The sequence below is a fragment of the Andrographis paniculata genome, unplaced genomic scaffold (genome assembly GCF_009805555.1).
Source record: "Andrographis paniculata isolate CXL003 unplaced genomic scaffold, ASM980555v1 Contig66END, whole genome shotgun sequence".
NCBI classification, from domain to species: Eukaryota; Viridiplantae; Streptophyta; class Magnoliopsida; order Lamiales; family Acanthaceae; genus Andrographis; species Andrographis paniculata.
In genome coordinates, this window is record NW_026137602.1 from 4,408,872 (window position 1) to 4,429,985 (window position 21,114).

General features: G+C 33.6%; 4 protein-coding genes across 4 annotated transcripts; 1 reads left to right on the forward strand and 3 right to left on the reverse strand.

The window, feature by feature from the left end:
* Positions 1-1,963: 1,963 nt before the first annotated feature.
* LOC127262793 (GATA transcription factor 9-like) lies at positions 1,964-3,631 on the reverse strand. The gene is made up of 2 exons (XM_051291617.1): positions 3,220-3,631; positions 1,964-2,845 (listed from the first exon to the last, which is right to left on the reverse strand). Exons 1-2 carry the CDS (start codon positions 3,532-3,534, stop codon positions 2,225-2,227), a joined length of 936 nt encoding a protein of 311 aa, XP_051147574.1. The 5' UTR covers positions 3,535-3,631; the 3' UTR covers positions 1,964-2,224.
* Positions 3,632-8,644: 5,013 nt separating this feature from the next.
* Positions 8,645-11,122, reverse strand: LOC127263084 (protein transport protein SEC13 homolog B-like). The gene is made up of 2 exons (XM_051292027.1): positions 10,987-11,122; positions 8,645-9,833 (listed from the first exon to the last, which is right to left on the reverse strand). The coding sequence occupies exon 2, from the start codon at positions 9,771-9,773 to the stop codon at positions 8,868-8,870; it is 906 nt and encodes a 301-aa protein (XP_051147984.1). The 5' UTR covers positions 9,774-9,833; positions 10,987-11,122; the 3' UTR covers positions 8,645-8,867.
* A 337-nt stretch (positions 11,123-11,459) lies between these two features.
* On the reverse strand, positions 11,460-11,903 carry LOC127262907 (uncharacterized). Its single transcript, XM_051291773.1, has one exon. It carries the CDS (start codon positions 11,901-11,903, stop codon positions 11,460-11,462), a length of 444 nt encoding a protein of 147 aa, XP_051147730.1.
* A 2,677-nt stretch (positions 11,904-14,580) lies between these two features.
* On the forward strand, positions 14,581-20,166 carry LOC127262944 (casein kinase 1-like protein HD16). Its single transcript, XM_051291814.1, has 17 exons — positions 14,581-14,784; positions 15,003-15,430; positions 16,540-16,668; positions 16,759-16,832; positions 16,911-16,980; positions 17,092-17,147; positions 17,253-17,324; positions 17,547-17,641; positions 17,725-17,791; positions 17,899-18,028; positions 18,129-18,347; positions 18,463-18,605; positions 18,777-18,951; positions 19,041-19,131; positions 19,211-19,368; positions 19,447-19,635; positions 19,750-20,166. Exons 2-17 carry the CDS (start codon positions 15,035-15,037, stop codon positions 19,807-19,809), a joined length of 2,124 nt encoding a protein of 707 aa, XP_051147771.1. The 5' UTR covers positions 14,581-14,784; positions 15,003-15,034; the 3' UTR covers positions 19,810-20,166.
* The last annotated feature ends 948 nt before the right edge of the window (positions 20,167-21,114 follow it).

Below are 21,114 nucleotides of genomic sequence, written 5' to 3' on the forward strand. Positions count from 1 at the left end.
AATGGTTTAATACCAAAAAAATTTGAAATACAATTTTCAGTTAGTGATTTATGCATTTTCATTTTCAATCCATACTTATATGATCTATTTGTTTCAAATAAAAGTATATATTTAGGGTGTTTTGGGGGTTATGAATAGTAAAAATTTTGAATTTGAATAGTTGTATAATGTGATATAAATAGGTGTTGAAGAGATATTTTGAATGTAAAATTGATTTTTAGTATAATATAAAAATAAAAAAAATAGGTGTTTAATTTGATATTTTTGAAAAAAAAAAAAGATGAACAGTGAATTTAAAATCAAATCCCCCAAACAAACACACCCTTAGAATTTTATAGAAAATTAAAAAATAATAATATTTCTTCCATTCAGTTTTAACATTTACATTTACTTTTTATGTGCAAATAAAAAAATATTAATATTTTAATAATAGCTGACAAATATAATAGTATAAAAAACTAAATTGTATTTATTTTTACATATAATTGCATAACGAGGGTAAAATGATAAATAAATATAAGTGTAAAAAATAAAAGTTTAGTAGTTAGTTAGTGGTGAGATTCATAGTTATTAAAAAGAAAAATATAAACATTTGATTTGGATGTACGAAAATAGAAATATTTAAACGTTAGAAATGAGCAAAATAATTAATTTATTGGTTTATGAAAGTGTGTAATATGATTTTAATATATATATATATTTTTTGTACTTTATATAAAATAATAGTATTTTACTATTAGTATGTGATTAATTTTTACTATAGTAAAAAATAAATACTTTGAGTGAAACATACAACAATGATAAAAAAAAAATAGTATTTCTAATGGAATGGAGAGTATAATAAATATGGAAAAGAATGTTTAAAAATATTATTTCAATATATAAATTATGATTGTTGTTGTTGTGGGTGTTCTTTTTGTAAAAATTTTCCAATATATGTATATATATTAAAAAATAGTAATATACTCTATCCGTTCTAAAAGGATTGTCTTATTTTTTTTATTTTTATCCGTCCTAAAACAATTGTTATGTTTTTTTATTTAATAACAGTGGTCTCCATTTTATAACAAAATTATTCGTACTTTTCCAAACTATCCATAATTATTACTCTAATCGTACTTTTTAAAATACTTTCAATTAAATACTATTATTTCTTAATTTTAGTGTCAACACCCAATAAGACGTCTCTTTTGGACAGAGAGAATATTATACGTCCTCATTATTTTTCTACTACTTACATTAATTTTTTGTACCTCACATAAAAAATATTCATTCAAACAATATGTAGGTCGTCTTGGTTGTGGTTACGATATTATTAAATACGATTAGCACAATAATATAAAAGATCACATTAATTAAATATAAACGTTATGTACACTTACAAAATAAAACTGTTTTATATTGTTATGTTATATACAATATTTTCATATATTGATCGGAATTATGAACATAGTGTCGATAAATTCTGAATGGATAGTCTGACCCGGACAAGTACACCTTATATGCAACTAGGAGATCTGTACGTAGACTAATTTATTCACATAGTAGAAATTAAATAAATCCTCATTAATTTCTTTTATTGCATAATAAAGACCTAATGGCAATGGATATGACAAATTTAAGAGCTGTAGAAATTGACCAACATGGAGATGAGTAAAGAAATCAAATTAAACTAGCATGCAAGTAAATAAAGTAGCAAATTAAAAATTAAATTTGGGGAAAAAAAAAATCAATACTCCTATGTCTCATTAGAATGTTAATGAGTAAAGGACAAGATGTAACAAATTTGATTTCAAAATTACATCTGGTTTTTTTAAAACATATTTCAAATGTACGTGTAAAAACATGTAAAAAGACACGTATTGATCCAAATATACATATATATGTATACAATTATACAACACACTGCCAATATTAAATTTAATTTGAATATATATATATATAAATATAATCATATATGTATTGTGTGTAAAGCCAAGAAAATAATTCCCAAGAATTCAATAGTGATGGAGAAGAGAAAGGACATTGAACATGAACCCCATGTGCTTGACATTCCCATATCCTTAAGACTCCCCACCCCCCCACCACCACCCACCCCACATATAGTGGGATAATTGAAATACGTAATTAGGGAACGATCTAAGTCTAAATTAGGAAATTGAAATTAAAATTAAAATTAGAATTACTTGGGTTACAAAAAAATAAAAAAAAAAGCTAGAACAGATCAGATCATGTGCCTTAAATCTGGGCCGTTGATGTTGGTGCGATGATGAATCAGGAAGTCATCGAAGCCGTTGAAAATAGACGCCTGGTTAATCAACAGGTGCTGTGGCTGCTGCTGGAGCTCCTTTTGTCGCCGGAGCTCCAAGACCTTGCGGTGGGAATTGGAATGCTTGGCCGAGACGAAAGTGGGGCTGGCGGCGGGCCGGTATTCGGCGACGAGTCGACCGGACTTGAACCGGACACCGCACGCGTTGCATAAGGTTTTTGGGCCCAAAGGGCCGGTTCGCCACTGCGGAGTTTTTTCCGACGAGCAATGGAGGCATTTCCGGCCGGGACTCTCCGACGGCTCTTTTTTCTTCTCTTTGAGGGAGAGGAGGAGGAGGCGGGAGGACCAGTCGCAGGGGGCGGCGCGTGAGCGTTTGCTACGCGCCTTGCCGGGGACTGAAACGTCGGAGGGGAATTTTGGAGGCGGATGTGGTGAGTGAGTGGAGATGACGGAGGAAGAGGCGGCGCCGGCGCCGCTGCCGGCGGAGTTTGGGGCGGGGATGAAGTGGAGGTCGGCGGTCGAGAAGGATTTCTCGACGAAATTCGAAAGCCATTCGAGCTCCGCCAAATCATCATACTGTTGCAGGAAAATTATAGAAAAAAACAAAATCATCGATCATCAGAGATGTGGTAAATTCAACGATGAAATTAGGGATTTACGTGATTGATCTCTGTAAAAATGCCTAAAATTGCACCAGAAAAACAGGACGAATGAATTTCGAGAGACAGAGAAACTACAAACCGCTCTGCAACCAAAATTCGCGGCAAACTATTCAGAAATTTTCATTTCGTTCCAAAAAAAGGACGAATCCGTAACTGTCGGTGGGTGAAAATTTTAGGAGGAGGAACACGAAACGCACGCAGCGCTAACATTTTTTCACGAAATTCATACTGAAAAGGAAGCAAAACCTAACAAATTCATCGATAATCAGCGCAGGAAATTGAAATTACCGGAACGCAGAGTTCGTTTCCTGAGAACTGCGACTCATCGAAGCTACGGCGACTGACGTTACCGTTCGATTGTCCGCCGTCTCCACCACCGGAAACAGAGGAATTACAGCTGTCAACCGCCGTAGCAGTGGACGAATCACCGGAATTCCCCTGAAATCCGTCCAAAAACGATTCGATCATCGTTTCCTCCTCCTTGGGAAAATCAAGCAAATCATCCACCGCAAAATGCACGGCGTTACTGTAATTGCAGCCGCCGCTGAAACCGTCGTCCTCCAACGACGAAAACTCCGAAAACTCGCCTGAAAAATATTCCATGCGCGAATTCAACTCAACAAAATTCCACAATCCAAAAGTAGAAGAGAAATCTGTACTTCGACAGGCGTTTGCGTCGAAAGTGAAGAACAAGCGGAGAAGAAGAGGTCGCTACGTTTATGAGTAAAAACTAGGGGCAAATTCGTCAATCCATATATCAACCAAAATATCACCTTCCTCGTCACAAGAAATAAAAACAATAATAGGAGCAATAATTATGCCAAATTTTAATTTGAATTTCTAATAACAAACAAACAAAAAAATCATTCCTAATTTAACTAATGTAATTACTCATTTATTTTTATTTTAGGGTGTGTTTGTTCGAGGGTTTGGATTTTGAGTTAGGATTTGAACAGTAAAAATTTTGAATTTGAATAGTTGTATGATGTGATATAAATAGATGTTGATGTGATGTTTTGAATGTAAAATTGATTTTTAGTATAATATAAAAAATAAAAAATAAATGTTTGATTTGATGCTTTTGGAAAAAAAAAATAGAATGAACAGTGAAAATCTAATCCAATCCCCCAAATAAACACACCCTTAAGGGAATAATCATTATTTTGTCGTTGTTCTTTTATTTGCTCTATTGTTGTTCTTTTTTATTGACTTTGTAATATTTTTTTTAGCAAAAAAATATAGAATTTTTCTATCATTTATTATTACTTTTTTATTTTATACTATAAGAAGTAAAAAATACATACTATATTAAAACTCTTATTATTTTTTAGTGTTCATACGTAAATAAAATGGCATAAGAATAGGGTTTGTTTTTCTTATTTAGTTTAAAAGATTTTGATTTAAATTTGATATTAAAATAATATTAAAAAATATTTTATAAAAATATATATATACCTTTTAAAAAAAGCATCATTTGAATAAGTATAAAATAAAAATTGGTGAGTAAAGAAACAAATCCAATACAATACTTGTCAATATTATAATATATCTAAGGGAAAAAATTATTTTTGGTTTTAATATAATCAAAATTTACAATTTTGGCCTTAATATAAAAATTTTATTAATTTTGGTCCAAATATAATTCAATCTTATCTATTTTGGTACCATCGTCAACAAACCGACGGAAAATGCTGACGTGGACTTGCAAGATTGTGCAATTTTTTCATATATAAATATAAAATTTGATTTATTTTTATGTCAGCATTTTTCATCGGTTTGTTGACTGTGAGACAAAAAAATATAAGGTTTGATTATATTGGGACAAAAAATGATGAATTTTGGTTATATTGAGACTAAAATTGATAAAAATTTTATGTTGCGACAAAAAATGATGAATTTTGGCTATATTGGAACAAAAAATGATGAGTTTTTGATTATATTGAAACCAAATTAATAAAATTTTTATATTAAGACAAAATTGATGAATTTTTATTATATTAGAACAAAAATATTTTTTTTCCTATATGTAATTACTTATATCCTACAAAGATTTTAGCGGAAGGACAAAACAGTAATTCCAGAAGGTTTAATGACGCCATTAACAAAGATTAACGTTAATAAATGTTGGCTTCCCTTTGGAATCGATCCGCAGATTTTGTCGCAGTGATTCAACCATTAGTGTCCAAATTTGCAGCCGTATTTCCTCTCTCTTTCAATTTCTGCCCCTCGGGAATTGCGTATAATATTTTTTAAATAATCAATTTCTGAAATTTTTATTAATTATTTTATTTAAAATTACTTATTTTATGTTACTGCATTGTACAGTTTATTCCCTTATTCCACGTTTAAGCACGATGGTTACAGCTAACACGGCCATGATGGTTCCACGTGTCATCATCCTATAGGCTTTGATTGAAATTACTAACAACTTTGTATGATTAAAATACGTAGGGTGAAATCCTCAATCCTTTTATAGGTTTTATTTAAATAAGAATTTTAATTTTTTTTTTTAAATCAATATTTGATTTTTTAGTATATTTTAAGAAATAATAATATTTTATTAGTTACTGAAAGTGCATAAAGAAATTTTGATATTTTTGTCATTTGACTTTGTATATAAGATAATTGTATTTATAATAGTTTGTCATTTAAGTAAAATTTAAAAGGTATTTTAGTATTAATGTATGATTATTTTTTCTAAAATAAGAAATTAATATATTTGATTAAGTCAAACGAAAATGACAAAAAAATTATTTTAAATTGAAACGGAAAGAGTATTACTATACTGTCGGTTCATATATTTATATTGTAATAACGCATATTTTCTATTTTCTATTTATAATTTACTTGCTATTGAATTATAATTCGTATATTGTCGGTATCTATTGATAAATTTTCTCTCATAAGATGAACTGTCTCCCATATTTTATTTTTTGAATTTTAGTTTTGAATTATTATAAATTGTCGGTTGGAATAGAAGTGTATGTTTTACTCGAATTGTAATAACAACAAAGGCAATAGAAAGGTGATATTTAGTTTGTACCAACATGGTGTGCTATATATGCTATGGCCCTTACTATTTGGTCAATAAATATCACATGCTCTTGTTGCTACATATCATCATCAAACTTATATTACAAGAAATCGTAAAAATTTAATCGAATTGAAAATATTGTATATGAACTACGATACGATAACGAGGAATTTTACTTACTGCATGAACATCTCTAATATTATTTCATGAGATCATGGATGTTACTTAATATAGCGATTTTAAATCAAATTTTAAGAGAATTATCGCAATGGAATCAAAAGATAGATTGAAAAAAAATCGAACATAAAGTGTATAATAAGTTAAATCAATTTTATCGTTTACGCTTAAAAAAAATACTTTATATATTTATGTATATATGTATAAAGATCGTTTTAATACACATATAATAGCGTAAAACAATTTAACATAATTGTAAATTCTCGCGTTATAAAAATATATAGTCACAGATAAAACTATGACAAGATGTTCTACTATGATTGATTCAATTAGACATGATTAATAATAGACAACATGTGATGTTAGTTATAAATGTTGGGTGGGATCATGAGAAACAATCATATATATATATATATATATATAAACACAATAAAATGACTCCCACTTGATTAATTATAATAGTATTTGTGAACCACAGAAACAACTATGAAGCATTGGAATTTGTTTACTTTGTGATTTTTAATTTTAATTTTTTATTTAACTTGTGAGTTATGTATATGTGTGTGATGTTTTATGAAATGAAGTAATATATTTTTATCTTAATTTTTTTTTTTTTATAATCATTGCATGATAACTAAATTGAAAAAAAAAAGAGAAAAAAAAGAGCAAGTCGAAATAACTAAAATATTTAAATCCACACATTTATGCAATTTAGTGTGATCACAACTTTAAAGTGGTCCATATATGTCACCACTACTAGCATCCACTTTGGGGAAAAACAAAATTACAAAAAATGGGTTGGACTTGTAACCGTGAGCTTATGGGTTCAATCCTTCGATGCCTCAGGTCACCTGTCACACATGGTTCGCCTAATGTGGCTTTCCCGTCGAGCCTGATTTGCAAGGTATTAGGTTCGACCGAGGATTTACCCCGTGCAGCTACGAGTTCCCGCGTCATAAAAAATAAATAAATAAAATTGTTATAGGTTTTAGTAGTGCATTCCCTTTATTAGGATTAGTAGTGCAAATCCCAATATTATTGTCCAATAATAATATACTTCTACTAATAGTAATATCAGCCACTCTGCACTCTTTATTATATTATTATTATTATTATTATTATTATTAAATAGTTCACTTAGCATAAATTTGGATAAGTAATTTAAAAGTTATTTTTTTTTTCTTTAAAAAAGGAAGATAAAGGGAAAGAATTGATTGTTGTGAATTTCCTAAGGAACCTATGGTATAAATTATTATTCTGTTTTCAGGGTTTTAGTTCGCGGGGGTCCATCAAATGCACGTGACAAAGTGAGAGGTGGTAGTCAGTCTGCACGTGATAAAAATAAATTACTCCTATTACAGAAAAAATTCGTTAGCGTCATAATAAACAGTTGTACTCTACGCTTATATAGGTGTACACAATAGATGCCTTGCTTGTGCCAAGCGCCCAAGCCTACTGCAGTGGTCAAACTTTTTTTTGTGTTTCATATTATTATTATTATTATTATTATTTTCCTATTATTTATAATTTATAATATTTATAATTTTAATTATATATATTTGCCTTTTATCTTTTCGAATATATTATATAAAATTACTTCAAAGATAATATATTAATAAAATAAATAGTAAAACCTATCAAAACTATAAAAACCTATATATTTATATATAATTTACATAAACTAATTTATAAAAAAATAAGAGATTATAATTGTATATAAATATATTTTTATTTTTTCAAATGAATGACAAAAATAAAAGATTACAAGTTGATCATATTTTTAAAAACTTGAGGTAATAATTTAAATGAAAAGAAAAAATTGAAAATTTAATGCCAATTAGAAGTCCAATGTGTAATTGTGTAACCAAACACACATATTTAATCAAATTATTCTGGGTTGTGAAGTAAGGCCAGATTATGTACCCCACACGTGCTTGCACGTGCAGGGAAGTCACGTGAAAGCAAGACCCGCACGTGCCTCAACTTTGGCACTCAATTTCATATCCTTGGTTCACTACATCGACAATGAGTCGATCCTTATCTTAAGTTATCTTAAGCTGGTAAAAATCACTCAACCTAAAATGAGGGACACGTGTGCAAGTATTTAATATTCAAACTTAATCGAACAAATATTCAAAAGAGCGAACGTATTTGAACCGAGAATAAAATTATTAATATAAATTTTAAGATATAATAATATAAATATATAAGTATATTCCGTTTAATTAAGCAAATGGAACAAATGTCAAATATACAGTATTGTATTCAAATCAAATTTGATTGATTAACCGAAAATTAGATTCGATTCAGTTCGGTGCAGCGATTCGGTTCGATTTTTTTGCCCACCCCTATCTAAATCAATCCGAGAATTAAAATCGGTTAGAAAACCCGACCCGAACTCAATCTTTTCAAACTCGACTAACACAAAATCGGCTTGTTAATTAAAAGCATTACATTATAAAACTCAATTTTCATTTCAAATATATCAAATCCTCAAACAAATTAAACAGAAGCAGAGATCAAGGCAGTTAAAAATTTCTGCATGATATAGTCCCAAAGGAGAAAATCTATGAGATTAAAAACACACACGATTTGGTTTCATGCTCAAGATCCAAAAAAGCACATCAACAAAGATCAATACCAAACTTCATGTAATGAAAACAGTCAGAAATATAAAGATACGAGAAGCGTACCTGGTGTAAGACAGTTCATCGAATCTTAATTATTACGAGTCGACTGTAGTAACTTGCTGCCATTCTCCATCGACAGCCTCCTTCCAAAGAGTCACATTATTATTCCCATCAGCGACAGCGAGAATGTTTCCAGTTAACGACCACGACACCCTCCAGACAGGCGTGCCGAAGTCCTTCAGCACTTTCCCGTCCCATTTGTCGCCCTCCTTCACTGTCGACCATATTATAACTTTCCCGTCCTGGGAAGCGCTAGCAATGGTGGATTTCGGGAGGCCGAGGTTGGGTGCCCAGGCGACATCCCTAACCCAGTCAGCGTGCATGTTAAGGGCCGGGAAGCAATCCATCCTCCAAACCCCGTTATCGAATTTCCAAACTTTGACGGTATTGTCGCATCCGCCAGATGCCAGCTTCTGAACGGGGTCGAGAAGACCAGAGCCGACGAGAGCGCCGGGAGCTGTTGACGGGGACCATGAAACAGAAGTGACGCCGACTGGATGAGCCTGGTCGATTCTTGATTTGTCCCATCCGCCGTCAGGTCTTGCGGTGAAGACGGAGATGTTGCCGTCGGAGGATCCGCAGGCAAGACAGAGGCCGAGCTCGTGAGGAGCCCATGCGATGGAGTTGACGGAGGCTTTGTGATCGTCGAATGATTCGGACTGGATCCACTCGTTTTGATTGCCTTCCTTCCAGATTATGACTTTCCCGTCGTAAGAGCAGGACGCGAGAAGTGACCCGAACTTGGGGTGTGCCCAGGCGACTTGCCACACCGGTCCTTGATGACCAGTTAAGGTTGCGAGATGCTGAGATCCGGAGTTGTTGACACCGATTATTTTGATTGTATTGTCTGAAGATGCTGTGGCGAGACGCTTTCCGTAGTAATCCATTGCCACGTCATGAACGACATCTTGGTGACCAGTCTCAATTTTTTGCCCCGGCATGCTTGCTTTCGCTGAATACGAATTAAAAAGGTTCAAATTCGACTGCTTTGGCTCCTTTTGCTGTTGAAAGATCACGCAGACTGTTGTCAAGAATTTCATCGAGCATGAATTGAATCCTCATCAAGTAAAGCACCGCATAGAAATAAATAAGATGATTGAAAAGTTGCAGACTGATGGCATAAAACAAGAACATGCCATATTCCATTTTCACTCTAAACTAGTGTTAAGAAAGTAAACAATGCAGAATAAAGAACCTCACCAAATCACCATGCGAGAAAATTAACAATCATAGTGTTTCATAGATATACTATAGATAGATATAAAATTTCATATCAACAAATAAACTGATCTACATAATTGGGAGCCAGAGTGTATAAACACTATCAAAACTGCAGCAGAGTACATAATGTAAATGCACTTCAACATAAAAAGGACATCAAATATATTACTGAGATGTCAAGGCTGCCGAGGAAACTAGTGAAACAAGATAAAAATCTGAGGAAATAAGAGATGTGATTTAAGAAAAATTGCAACTAAAGGAGACAACACAATTTTAGATCATATTTCATCTTAATGTTCATTATATTTTATACCACTAACGTTGTTTCGAACACAGGCATGTAAAATTGGCGAAAACCCTACAAATGACCTTTCTCTTCTCTCCTTTCCTTGATTTCTATGACCACAAGATTCACATGTAAAAGTTCCTACCCAAGCTTTCCGATAAAAGAAAAAAGGTTCCTACCCAAGCTTTCCTTCATAACAATACACATTTCCCCTCTGAATTCACACAAAAATGGTGTTTGTTTACCCTCTCAAATTTGCCTGCACAAGGATACACATTTTCGCACCACCAGAAGCATCACACCTAAACATATTTTCATTCCAAAAAATTCAAATCCAAATACAACCCAAGCTTTTCATTATCAACAGCATTTCGGAAACAGAAAAATTACCCAAAGGCAAACACAAAGCATAATAGGGAACTGAAAATATGTGTATCAAAAGCACAATACACTGAATCTCATCGCTCTAATCGCGACCAGTACATTGAATTCGAAAAAATCACAAACTTTCCAAACCTAAATTCAATCAGAGTAAAATGAAATCGACGCAAAACAAACTCAGAATAAGAAATTCATCTCAGTTAATTCCTACGATCAGCAAAACTACACAATCGTAAAGGAAAAGAGTAAAACGGAAACAGACTGACCTGAGGACAAGACGAGCGGTGAAATCTGACAAGTCAATCTCAACTACAGCCAATTTATACTCAGGAAGATACAACGTCCCCTAAAACGACGTCGTTGCGTCGCATTTATTAGGCCTTTGGAGCATTGCTGGACTCGGCCCAAAACATTACTTAATTACAAAATTACCCCTGCATTTTATGAAGAAATAGATTGTAGTATATGTTTTTTGTTTTTTTTTTCGAAAATACTATTGTTAAATCCGTTTCATTTTTAATAAAAATATTATTTAAATAAAATTTTTAATTAAACCTAATTTCAAATAAATTTCAAATTAAACTAAAATAACTTACATTTTTATTGCATTTAAAAATATGCAACAAAACTTTCCAGATTTTTATTTTATTTAATACAGTACAAAAAGAAAAATAGAAAAACATTCACGTATGTACATAAATAAGACGAAAATACAAAAAAAATTAAAATTAAATTAAAATTACATATTTGAATTTTGCAGCCTTAATTCATTATAAAACTTCATAATAAACTCCTCAGCCGCTTCATCCACGTGACTGTCCTCTTCGACGTCCGGCAACGGCAACGGAGAATCCGTTATCCTCAACTGCCTCACCTCCGGCGTACTCCACCGCCGCGGAGGAGGAGCAGGCGACGCCGCCGCGCTGCTAGCGATTTCCATCGCTGCCTTCAACAGCTCGCCGTCGTCAATAGCCTGCTCCGCCGGATGCACGCAGCGACTTTCGCGGAAGAGTTGAGACTCATGGCGGTGGAACACGAGATTAAACACGTCGGATTTGCCGCCGACCTTGCCTCGCTTCATCATCATGTAGATCTTAAAATCAGCCAACAATCTCGCCTTCGAGACGCGCTTCCTTAGTACGGAACAAGCTGCTCGCACCACGCTCCAGAATCTCCTTGCCATTACCGGTAAATTCTGCTCCATTTGAACAACTTCAAAAGCAATTATTGTAGAAATCGTTTGGGAGAGAATCTAAACTAGGCAGGCAGTGGATTAGATCGCTTTTGTTTGAGGATTGGGGCACACGAGAGAGGTATTTAAAGGCGTCCGAACAAGGAAGACGACGCAGAACAGAGGTGTACGCCGCGCTTCAAAACATGTACGTTTTAGAAATAATTGGAGCCTTCGTAGAAATTAAACGTGGTGCTTTTCCAAAAGCAGAGTGGCCTAACTGCTCACTCACTTTTTTTTTTTCTTTTTTTACTTTAATTTAATTTCTAATAATTGTTTTCTTTTTGTTTTCTTCACTTTTTTATTTTTAATTAAGTGGATTAAAAATTACGTGCTTCGTATCTTCCCATCAATTATTATTCTAATCAATAATTGTGGTGATTTTTTTTATATGATGTTTCACTTTCAGTGCTTTTTCTTCGTCTCGACCACAGGTGTAAGTTTCACTCAATTGGTTTCTTAACAGCAAAGGATGACTGAGGACACGTGGTATGTCATGATTCGTTGGAATTAATCACATTTCTTTTTCCCATAATTACCTTCACTAATTTTGATTTTCTATACAGGTATTTGAAATTATCTTTTGAATAATAATGACATTTTTAATTAATATTTTAACTAAATATAAATATTAATTGCTGTACAATATTTTTATAGGGTGTGTTCACCAATATTTTAATGCCATATAATTTCTATTATATATTACTAAAATATATTTTAGTCGTTGATTTAATAATTATATATTTTTATCGTTTTTTATTATTTAAATAAAAAGTATTTATTTTTCTAATAATTATGAATTTACTTTATATTACAAATACTATTATATTTATAATTATTTATATTAATATTCTCATAATAACTTCATACAATATTTATATTATCAATTTATAGTAAGATTGAAAATATTTTGTATATCCATATAAAACCTACAATGCTAAGAAAGCATCTTTTGACCGTTGGAATGAATCAATCTAACAGTACAAATATACCACATGGAATTATTCGGGAAATTCAACTTTACCCTGACAGTAAGTAACAGTTGAGTGAATGACCTATCAAAAACTGCCATGTGTGAAAATATCTTTTACCAAACTAATATTGCGGGTGATTTTTAAATATCAAAATGCGCCTGTAACCGCTAAAAAAAAACTTTTTCTTCCTTCGAGCTATGCAATTTTTCAGAAAAACAAATAATTTTGAAATATCATGTGATATGATGATAAGAAAAATGTATATTTTATTTGTTTTTATTTAAATAATATAATCTGATACAAATTAAATATAACTAATAATTTTATATTTTAAAAATATTACTGAATGTTTGTAAAGAAAGAAAATTACAGAATGTTTGAGACTTGAAGTACAAATTTTATTATAGATCAAAATGAATAAATATTAATTCAAAATAAAAATTATTATGGAAGCCCAACCCAAATATTGAAAACGAAGCCCAAATCGCAAAAGAAAGGTATTGGTTTCTAGATCCAATCAACTTGTCCATTGGGCCAGCCCGGCCAGTCCAAATCGGATCGACCCGTTTTAGTCCGGTCCAAAACTAGAACCAAATTGAAAAAAAAAACGGTTTTCAATAGGCCTCTTCTAAGCTTAACACTTCAGAATGAGCATGGGCCCAGACTAGGCCCGTCTAAGCCCAGACTAGTTAAAAATTTCAAAATATTTATTATAAATTTAGAGTAAATATTAAATACATAAATATATATATTTAAGTTATTTTTAAAAATACATAATATATATTATATAAATAAAATAATACTCCATCTATTTTGAAATAAATGATCCATTAAAATATTTTTTTTTAAATAAAAATAAATACATTATTGGCTGTACAGCAATATGTTTCCCAATTTTTATCAGCCTCCTAAATATACATTATTTTTAATAAAAATAAATTATTTTATTTCATAAAATATTAAAAATAAATAGTTTAATAATAACAGCTTTAAACAAATAACAATATATATATATATATATATATATATCTAGAAGAAGTTCTATTTAGTTTTGCAAGATTTATTTATTTTTAAAAATTTCTTTAGCGTGTAATATCTAAATATATTTATTAATTTCTCTAATAAAATTTGAATTCAACCCATTATTCAAAAAATCAGTAAATTAACATTCTTAATTAGATTAAAACTTCTAATTGAATCAGATTGTATTATACGATAGATATAATTCAAACAAATATGTCATTCATTTATTTATATATTAATATCAATTATATAAATAAAAATGGAAAAAAACGTTAAGAGAAATGAAGGGGCATATAAAAACGTTACGAACCTCCTACCCTAGCCGAAGTCTACGTGGACTGACGATCGGCCGTTAATAGAAAATCAACGGTCAGGATTAAACATCCTTGAGTAGGGCCCACATTTTCCAGACAGTCTGAAGCCCTTTTTGGTAATTTCAGTCCTTCGCCTACTTATGTTTTCCACAGCTCGATCGAAAGACTCTACCGTACGAAATCTGGACCGTTTATTTATGCTAATCGACGGACGGAAAATATTGATGTGATTTGTTTATTTATGTATTTTTTAATTTTGAAATATAAGAAGAATTCAAGAAATATACGTATAAAATACGTGTATATATTATGCAATGGCTAATCCATCCCTTCTCAGAAAGCACAATCGACTCCTGTTTTGCTAATTTCCCCTTTCTCTCTGAATTTTATTCGCCATAGATCCCTAAATTCATCTCTCTCGCAATCGGAAAAACCCTAGCGATCGAGCAGCGGCGGAGGGCTGATTCTCGAGTTGCATTGCGAGGATCGTCGTTTGGATTCTTGATTGAATTCGAATTCTTGGTATGTGGATTTTTATTTATCTTTTTATTTTTTTTTCTTTTCCGCGATTGTTGATGTGTGGGTGAATTGCAAGTGTCAGTTTGATGGTGAGATTGGTGGAAAGATGGAGCTGTATTTGTACGTGGAGCGGGTGTAAAGCGAATGTTACGATTATGCGGTTGATTTTAATTTTTGTTTTTGTTTTTGTTTTTGTTTTTGTTTTTTTTTATGAAACCAAGGCAAAAGCAGGATGAAATTTGAAGGATGAACGATGCCGGTGCTGCGTGGTGGAGTGCGCAGAGGTCGAAGAGGGAAGCAGCAAGGACTGCAAAACAACGGCGGCAACAATAATCGAGCCGGCGTGAATAACGTTAACGATAATCAGAATATAGAGGAAAACGAGGCAATTGCTACCCGAACCAGGAGGCGGAGAAGAGCGGCGGCGGCGGCGGCGGCGGTTGCAGCGCCCGTTGATGATAATCTAGTCGCCGCGGCGGCAGTGGCAGCTGCTCCTGCGGGTAAGGCGGTTGTAGATAAGAGGCGGCGATTGGAGGATCGGAAAGAGGGCGTGGGTGAGAAAAAGATGGATGGTGACAGTGGGGGCAAAAGCCCTAACAAGGCGAATGGTGGTGATGATGAATTGGCTCCTTCCCCTGTCCCTGAGAAGGTGAGAACTTTTGAATTTGTTCTTTTTTCGCCATACTGATTTAGGGTTTTCAGTTGGCTATGTTTCTTGCATTTATTTATGGAAAGAAGTGCTGGAAGGGTTTTTTGCATATGCTTGTGTAATAATTCTTAGACTGAGTTGCAACTAAAAGTTTGAATCTTGGTGCTGATTGAGGATAATACTGGTTTTTGATCTATGCTGTTAATGGATTGTGGCAATCAGTGACTGTATTTTAGGTGTATATTCTCTGGAAAACCTGCGATTATAATGCCCCGTGATTTTGGATGGTTGCTTGCGTGTTGTTGTCTGTTGTTGTCTCGTTATTAATGTAATATGTATGCTACACGTGTTCGGCTGCGATGAATCACATGATTCTAGTTTATCTTTTCATTTGATACTTTGATCATTCTTCCATTAAACATGGATTTTGTGCTTGTTTGCTAGTGGATAACGTTAAGATCGTTTTTTAAGTTACATATTACCGTTTTGAATGACTTGCCATCAATGTTCTGAGCTGGAGTGACAGTAAAATGATTTTTTAGTTGATTCTTGAATGTCGGAAAAAGTTATCCGGCATTATTACGTCAATAAGTGCTTTATCTTCCTATTTTTCAAAATTGCGAAATGATGGCCATCTTGAAAAATTTCCTAGTATGTGGAACAAGAAATTGACTATGCTGCCCTCATAGAGTGATTCTATATTGGTGATGTACATAGTATGAACCCTGACATATGCTATTATTTTATGGAAAGAAAAAAAAATGTGAAACTTGTTTGCGGTTGTGTCTTGTCTTCTAAAAATTACTGACAAAAGTAATATCTAGCAGCCACTGTTAAGCTGGCTCTTGGTTGTATGCAGATGCTTAATCTTCTTTTGGCACTTGAGCATTCCCTTAACTATGTTATGTTATTAATCTTTTTTTGAGTCGGATGCTATCTAACTTAAATAAATGGATGATTATAAATGATTCTATGTCATATCAATGTTTTCGGTAAAGATTTGGAATGCCACTCACCTGTTTCATAGATGATTGGGTAAAACTACTACTATTATGGGGTTCCATACTTTCATCTTGACATTAATCCAGGGAATGGTTCCAATTTTACAGGTGCAAGTTGGTGGTTCCCCAATGTATAGAGTTGAAAGGAAACTTGGCAAGGGAGGATTCGGGCAGGTTTATGTCGGTCGCCGCATCACTGGGAATGTTCATGAAAGAACTGGTCCTGGAGCCCTAGAGGTATTCATTCTACAATTTTTAATCATAATAATCCCAAATAATAATACGTCTTCCGTGACCAGATAACATACCTGTGATTGAATGGTACAGGTTGCCTTAAAATTTGAACATCGGAATAGTAAAGGATGTAATTATGGTCCACCATGTGAATGGCAAATTTACAAGTAAGCATTTTCAACCTTTTGGTGATGTCAGCTAAACTAGTTGTTGTTATTCTTAACTATCACTTGTAATGTATGCAGCACACTAGGGGGAAGTCATGGAGTACCGAGGGTGCACTACAAAGGCCGACAAGGAGAGTACTATGTGATGGTATGACAATTGCTTATGGCATGTGGCCATTTTATCCAAAATGCTCTTTATAGCCTTATAGGTTCCAATTTTTTGGTGTTATGACAATATTTGAGCATTTGACTTTTACAGGTCATGGATATGCTTGGACCAAGCTTGTGGGATGCTTGGAATAACAGTGCTCAGGCGTAAGTCTGTTAGATCTTAGACATATGTTATAAGTTTAACCCACCCAGTTACCTCCTGATTTTCCAATAGCCTTGCTAAGAGTAAATATTGTGATATTTATGCAGGATGTCTGTTGAAATGGTGGCTTGCATTGCTATTGAAGCGATATCGATATTAGAGAAATTGCATTCAAGAGGGTGAGTTCAATCACTATGCACAAGTGTGTTTTTTTGTTGCTGCTCTATGTTTGCTCATCACACAGCTTTTCTTTGAATTCTTTTTACTGCTGTTCATAAAAGTTTGTTCTTATGAACATTGCCGAGTTGTTTCATCTATTGTAGCTAGAGGGAATATTAGTATATTGCCTAGGCATCATCGCTCATTTATGTGATCTCTTTGTTACTGGATGATAATTCCAGATATGTTCATGGGGATGTGAAGCCTGAGAATTTCTTACTTGGTCCGCCCGGAACCCCTAACGAGAAAAGGCTATATCTGGTTGATCTTGGTTTAGGTACTTAATTGTTTCGCATTATTCTTCATACATCTATTTTCCCTTGCTTGAAGTGCTTTATTCTAAGTTACTTTAATGGACAGCTACGAGATGGAGGGATGGAACTACAGGTCATCATGTAGAGTATGATCAGCGACCTGATATTTTCAGGTATGCCTATGTTTAGTTAGAATTGTTTTAGAATCTCATGTTTTGTCTATGTTTTTACTTTTGTGTCTATGACATGTTACTTGTGTGGATTTTATTCTGGATTTCAGGGGGACTGTTCGATATGCTAGTGTTCATGCTCATTTAGGTAGAGCTGGTAGTCGAAGGGATGATTTAGAGTCTCTAGCTTATACTTTAATCTTTCTCTTGCGTGGGCGCCTGCCTTGGCAAGGGTATCAGGTATGTGCTTTGAAATATCAGTGCTGATAGACAATGTCCAATTCAATTTTGACGTATCTTCAGGTGCATTTCATTTATGTTCACCACACGTTTTACACAGGGTGAAAACAAAGGTTTTCTTGTGTGCAAGAAGAAAATGGCAACATCACCAGAGGCTCTATGCTGCTTTTGTCCACAACCTTTTAAACTGTTTGTGGAATATGTTGTAAATTTGAAATTTGATGAGGAACCTAATTATGCCAAATGCGTCTCCCTCTTCGATGGGATAGTTGGACCAAATCCAGATATCAGACCCATCAACACCGAGGGTGCCCAAAAGGTGCTTGTTTGTACTTTTAATTTCCACTCACGAATATCTGCATCTTGTCATAGCACTTCACTTGGTTTCATTACTAATTTTATGTTTTATATGTTTTTTTTTTGTGGAAATGCAGCTTATCTATCAGGTTGGTCACAAGAGAGGAAGACTTACTATTGAAGATGAGGACGATGAACAACCAAAAAAGAAAGTTCGCATGGGGATGCCTGCAACACAGTGGATTAGCATTTATAATGCTCGTAAACCAATGAAACAAAGGTATCTGTTGCCTACTGCGACATCCATGGATGTTTGCTTCATGATTTGATTTTACCTGGTGGCATGGAGTAGTTTTTCCTTTTCTTTTACTGTTATTTAATAATGCTAAATTGGTTTTTGCTCGAGTATAATGTGTAACCGACTATTATTTTTTTGTGCTTTGCCTCAAAGGTATCACTACAATGTGATGGATGCGAGGTTACCTCAGCACATAGAGAAGGGAACAGAAGATGGCTTGCTCATCAGCTGTGTTTCATCTGCTCAAAATCTTTGGGCACTGATTATGGATGCGGGTACTGGCTTCTCAGCACAAGTTTATCAGCTATCTCCGTTCTTTCTTCATAAGGTCTGTTCCATTTGTATTTTCCAAGTACTTTCACTTCAGTTGACGTCGAGTGTATTTTTTTTTATATTTCATACTCATTGCATATACAGGACTGGATAATGCAACATTGGGAGAAGAATTATTACATCACTGCAATTGCAGGGACTACAAATGGTAGTTCTTTAATAGTCATGTCAAAAGGTAAATATCGAGCAAGCTAGTTTTGTTCCACGCATTAGGATTCTGCTTTGCTCATATTGTGACTTCCAACCCAATCCAGGCACATCGTACTTGCAACAGTCGTACAAGGTAAGCGAGTCATTTCCATTCAAGTGGATAACCAAGAAGTGGAAGGAAGGGTTCTATGTCACCTCCATGGCCACAGCTGGGGCAAGATGGGCAGTGGTAATGTCCCGTGGCACGGGATTCCAAGACCAGGTTTCCGCACGCAAATCCACTTTCTTTGTAATGAATTCTCAGTTTCCCATGTCGTCTTATATCGTGTTTGTTTGATAGGTTGTTGAACTGGATTTTCTTTATCCAAGTGAGGGCATTCATCGCCGATGGGATATGGGGTACCGTATAACTGCTACTGCAGCAACTGCTGATCAAGCTGCTTTTATTTTAAGCGTACCAAAAAGAAAACCAGTGGATGAAACACAGGAGACGCTCCGTACATCTGCCTTCCCCAGTAACCATGTCAAGGTTAATTCAATCATTTGTAAAAAAAAAATAAAATTATTTTCCTTGATTTGCATTATTTTCATTCTTGGCACAGCCGAGACAATATAAACTGAACTTTATATTCTTATGATGCAGGAGAAATGGGCGAAGAATCTATACATTGCTTCTGTTTGTTATGGACGTACTGTTTCTTAATCTCGAGCAACTTCATTCCGTACTAGCAACTTATTAGGGGGGAAGGGAAAGACCTGGATTTCTGTAGGGAGTATGGTCCAGGTTTGTGAAATTTTTGGAGGAGCAAGGTTAGTTTATGGTAACGGTACAGAAGCTTATTTTGGGGGTCTTGTTTGCCTGTTGTGCATTTTGATTGGTAGTTTCAGATGACCCGTATGCGTATGCATGAAAGAAGTCGTTTAAGAGGGTGTCTGTTTTATTCCCATTACCTAAATGTTCAGATGATGTGCAGCCTTCATTATGTGGAATAATCTTTTGGATGTATGACATATTATAAGAAGTTCAATCATATCGATCTTGCCCTGCTTGGGAACCCTATGGAAATCCTTTATTTTATTTTCTTAAATGTATTATGCTAGGTGGCTTCAATATTCTCTTGCCCTCTCTTAAAATGCACTCTCAGTTGAGTACATACAATATACATTTGTATGTTTTATATCAATTTTTACAGGTGTTGGAATGCGCTGATACCTAATTATGCGCCCATTGTGTGAAAGGTATGTGGTTAGAGCTAGTGTGCTTTTGCTAATCTAGTACCATGTAATTGCTCGTAGCTATACTTTTACGACTAATTGCTCCCTTTGGATCATGGTTCTCTACTATTCTCTAAACATGGTTCGAATCTTTGCTGTTTTCTTGTGATTGGCCATTGATTATATACTCGGGCTTAATGTGTGTGTTTGTTGGAAATTCTTGCCTAGGAGTTTTCCTTTCTAATTTGTTCATTTTAAAATTTGATTTTTGTTCTCTTACAAATGCCTCTTTTTCGGTCTCCAAATTCCTTTTCTCACTAGATCTTCAAAACTTTCTTTTGTTAAGTAACATTTGGGCTTTGAAATATTGGGTTTTGGAGTAAATTTTGGCACCTTGTTGATATTTACATATCAATTCTCTTTTTTATGCTGAATTGGATATATATATGTTTTGATGATAGTTACATGTCGTAAGTTAAAAATAAAAATATTTATGGTGAGTCTCGTATGGTTTGGTGGTGTCGGGGTGGATTTGTGATTCTTCTAGTTTGATTATTAGGTTTGGAATTTATATAATTCATATATGATATTTTATAATACAAAATATGTTTTTGTTAGCACACAGATGCTTTGTTCGTCACAGTTTTAAATTTTAAATTTATAATGTATGAGGTATTTAGGTATATGAATTAATTAATTACTTTTATAATATAAGTTTAATTGCATGTATTCACACATACTGTTGTCTTCATATGTATAGTCTGAATAGTTGTTTGATAATATAACTGTTATG

Bases quoted from the DNA above. Each gene is read 5' to 3' on its own strand.
- LOC127262793 (XM_051291617.1), bottom strand. From the start codon at position 3,534: ATGGAATATTTTTCAGGCGAGTTTTCGGAGTTTTCGTCGTTGGAGGAC. The intron at 2,846-3,219 runs GTAATTTCAATT...TTCCTGCAACAG, and splicing joins GAAACGAACTCTGCGTTCCG to TATGATGATTTGGCGGAGCT.
- LOC127263084 (XM_051292027.1), bottom strand. From the start codon at position 9,773: ATGCCGGGGCAAAAAATTGAGACTGGTCACCAAGATGTCGTTCATGAC.
- LOC127262907 (XM_051291773.1), bottom strand. From the start codon at position 11,903: ATGGCAAGGAGATTCTGGAGCGTGGTGCGAGCAGCTTGTTCCGTACTA.
- LOC127262944 (XM_051291814.1), top strand. From the start codon at position 15,035: ATGCCGGTGCTGCGTGGTGGAGTGCGCAGAGGTCGAAGAGGGAAGCAG. The intron at 18,348-18,462 runs GTGCTTGTTTGT...GTGGAAATGCAG, and splicing joins ACACCGAGGGTGCCCAAAAG to CTTATCTATCAGGTTGGTCA. The intron at 19,132-19,210 runs GTAAATATCGAG...AACCCAATCCAG, and splicing joins TTTAATAGTCATGTCAAAAG to GCACATCGTACTTGCAACAG.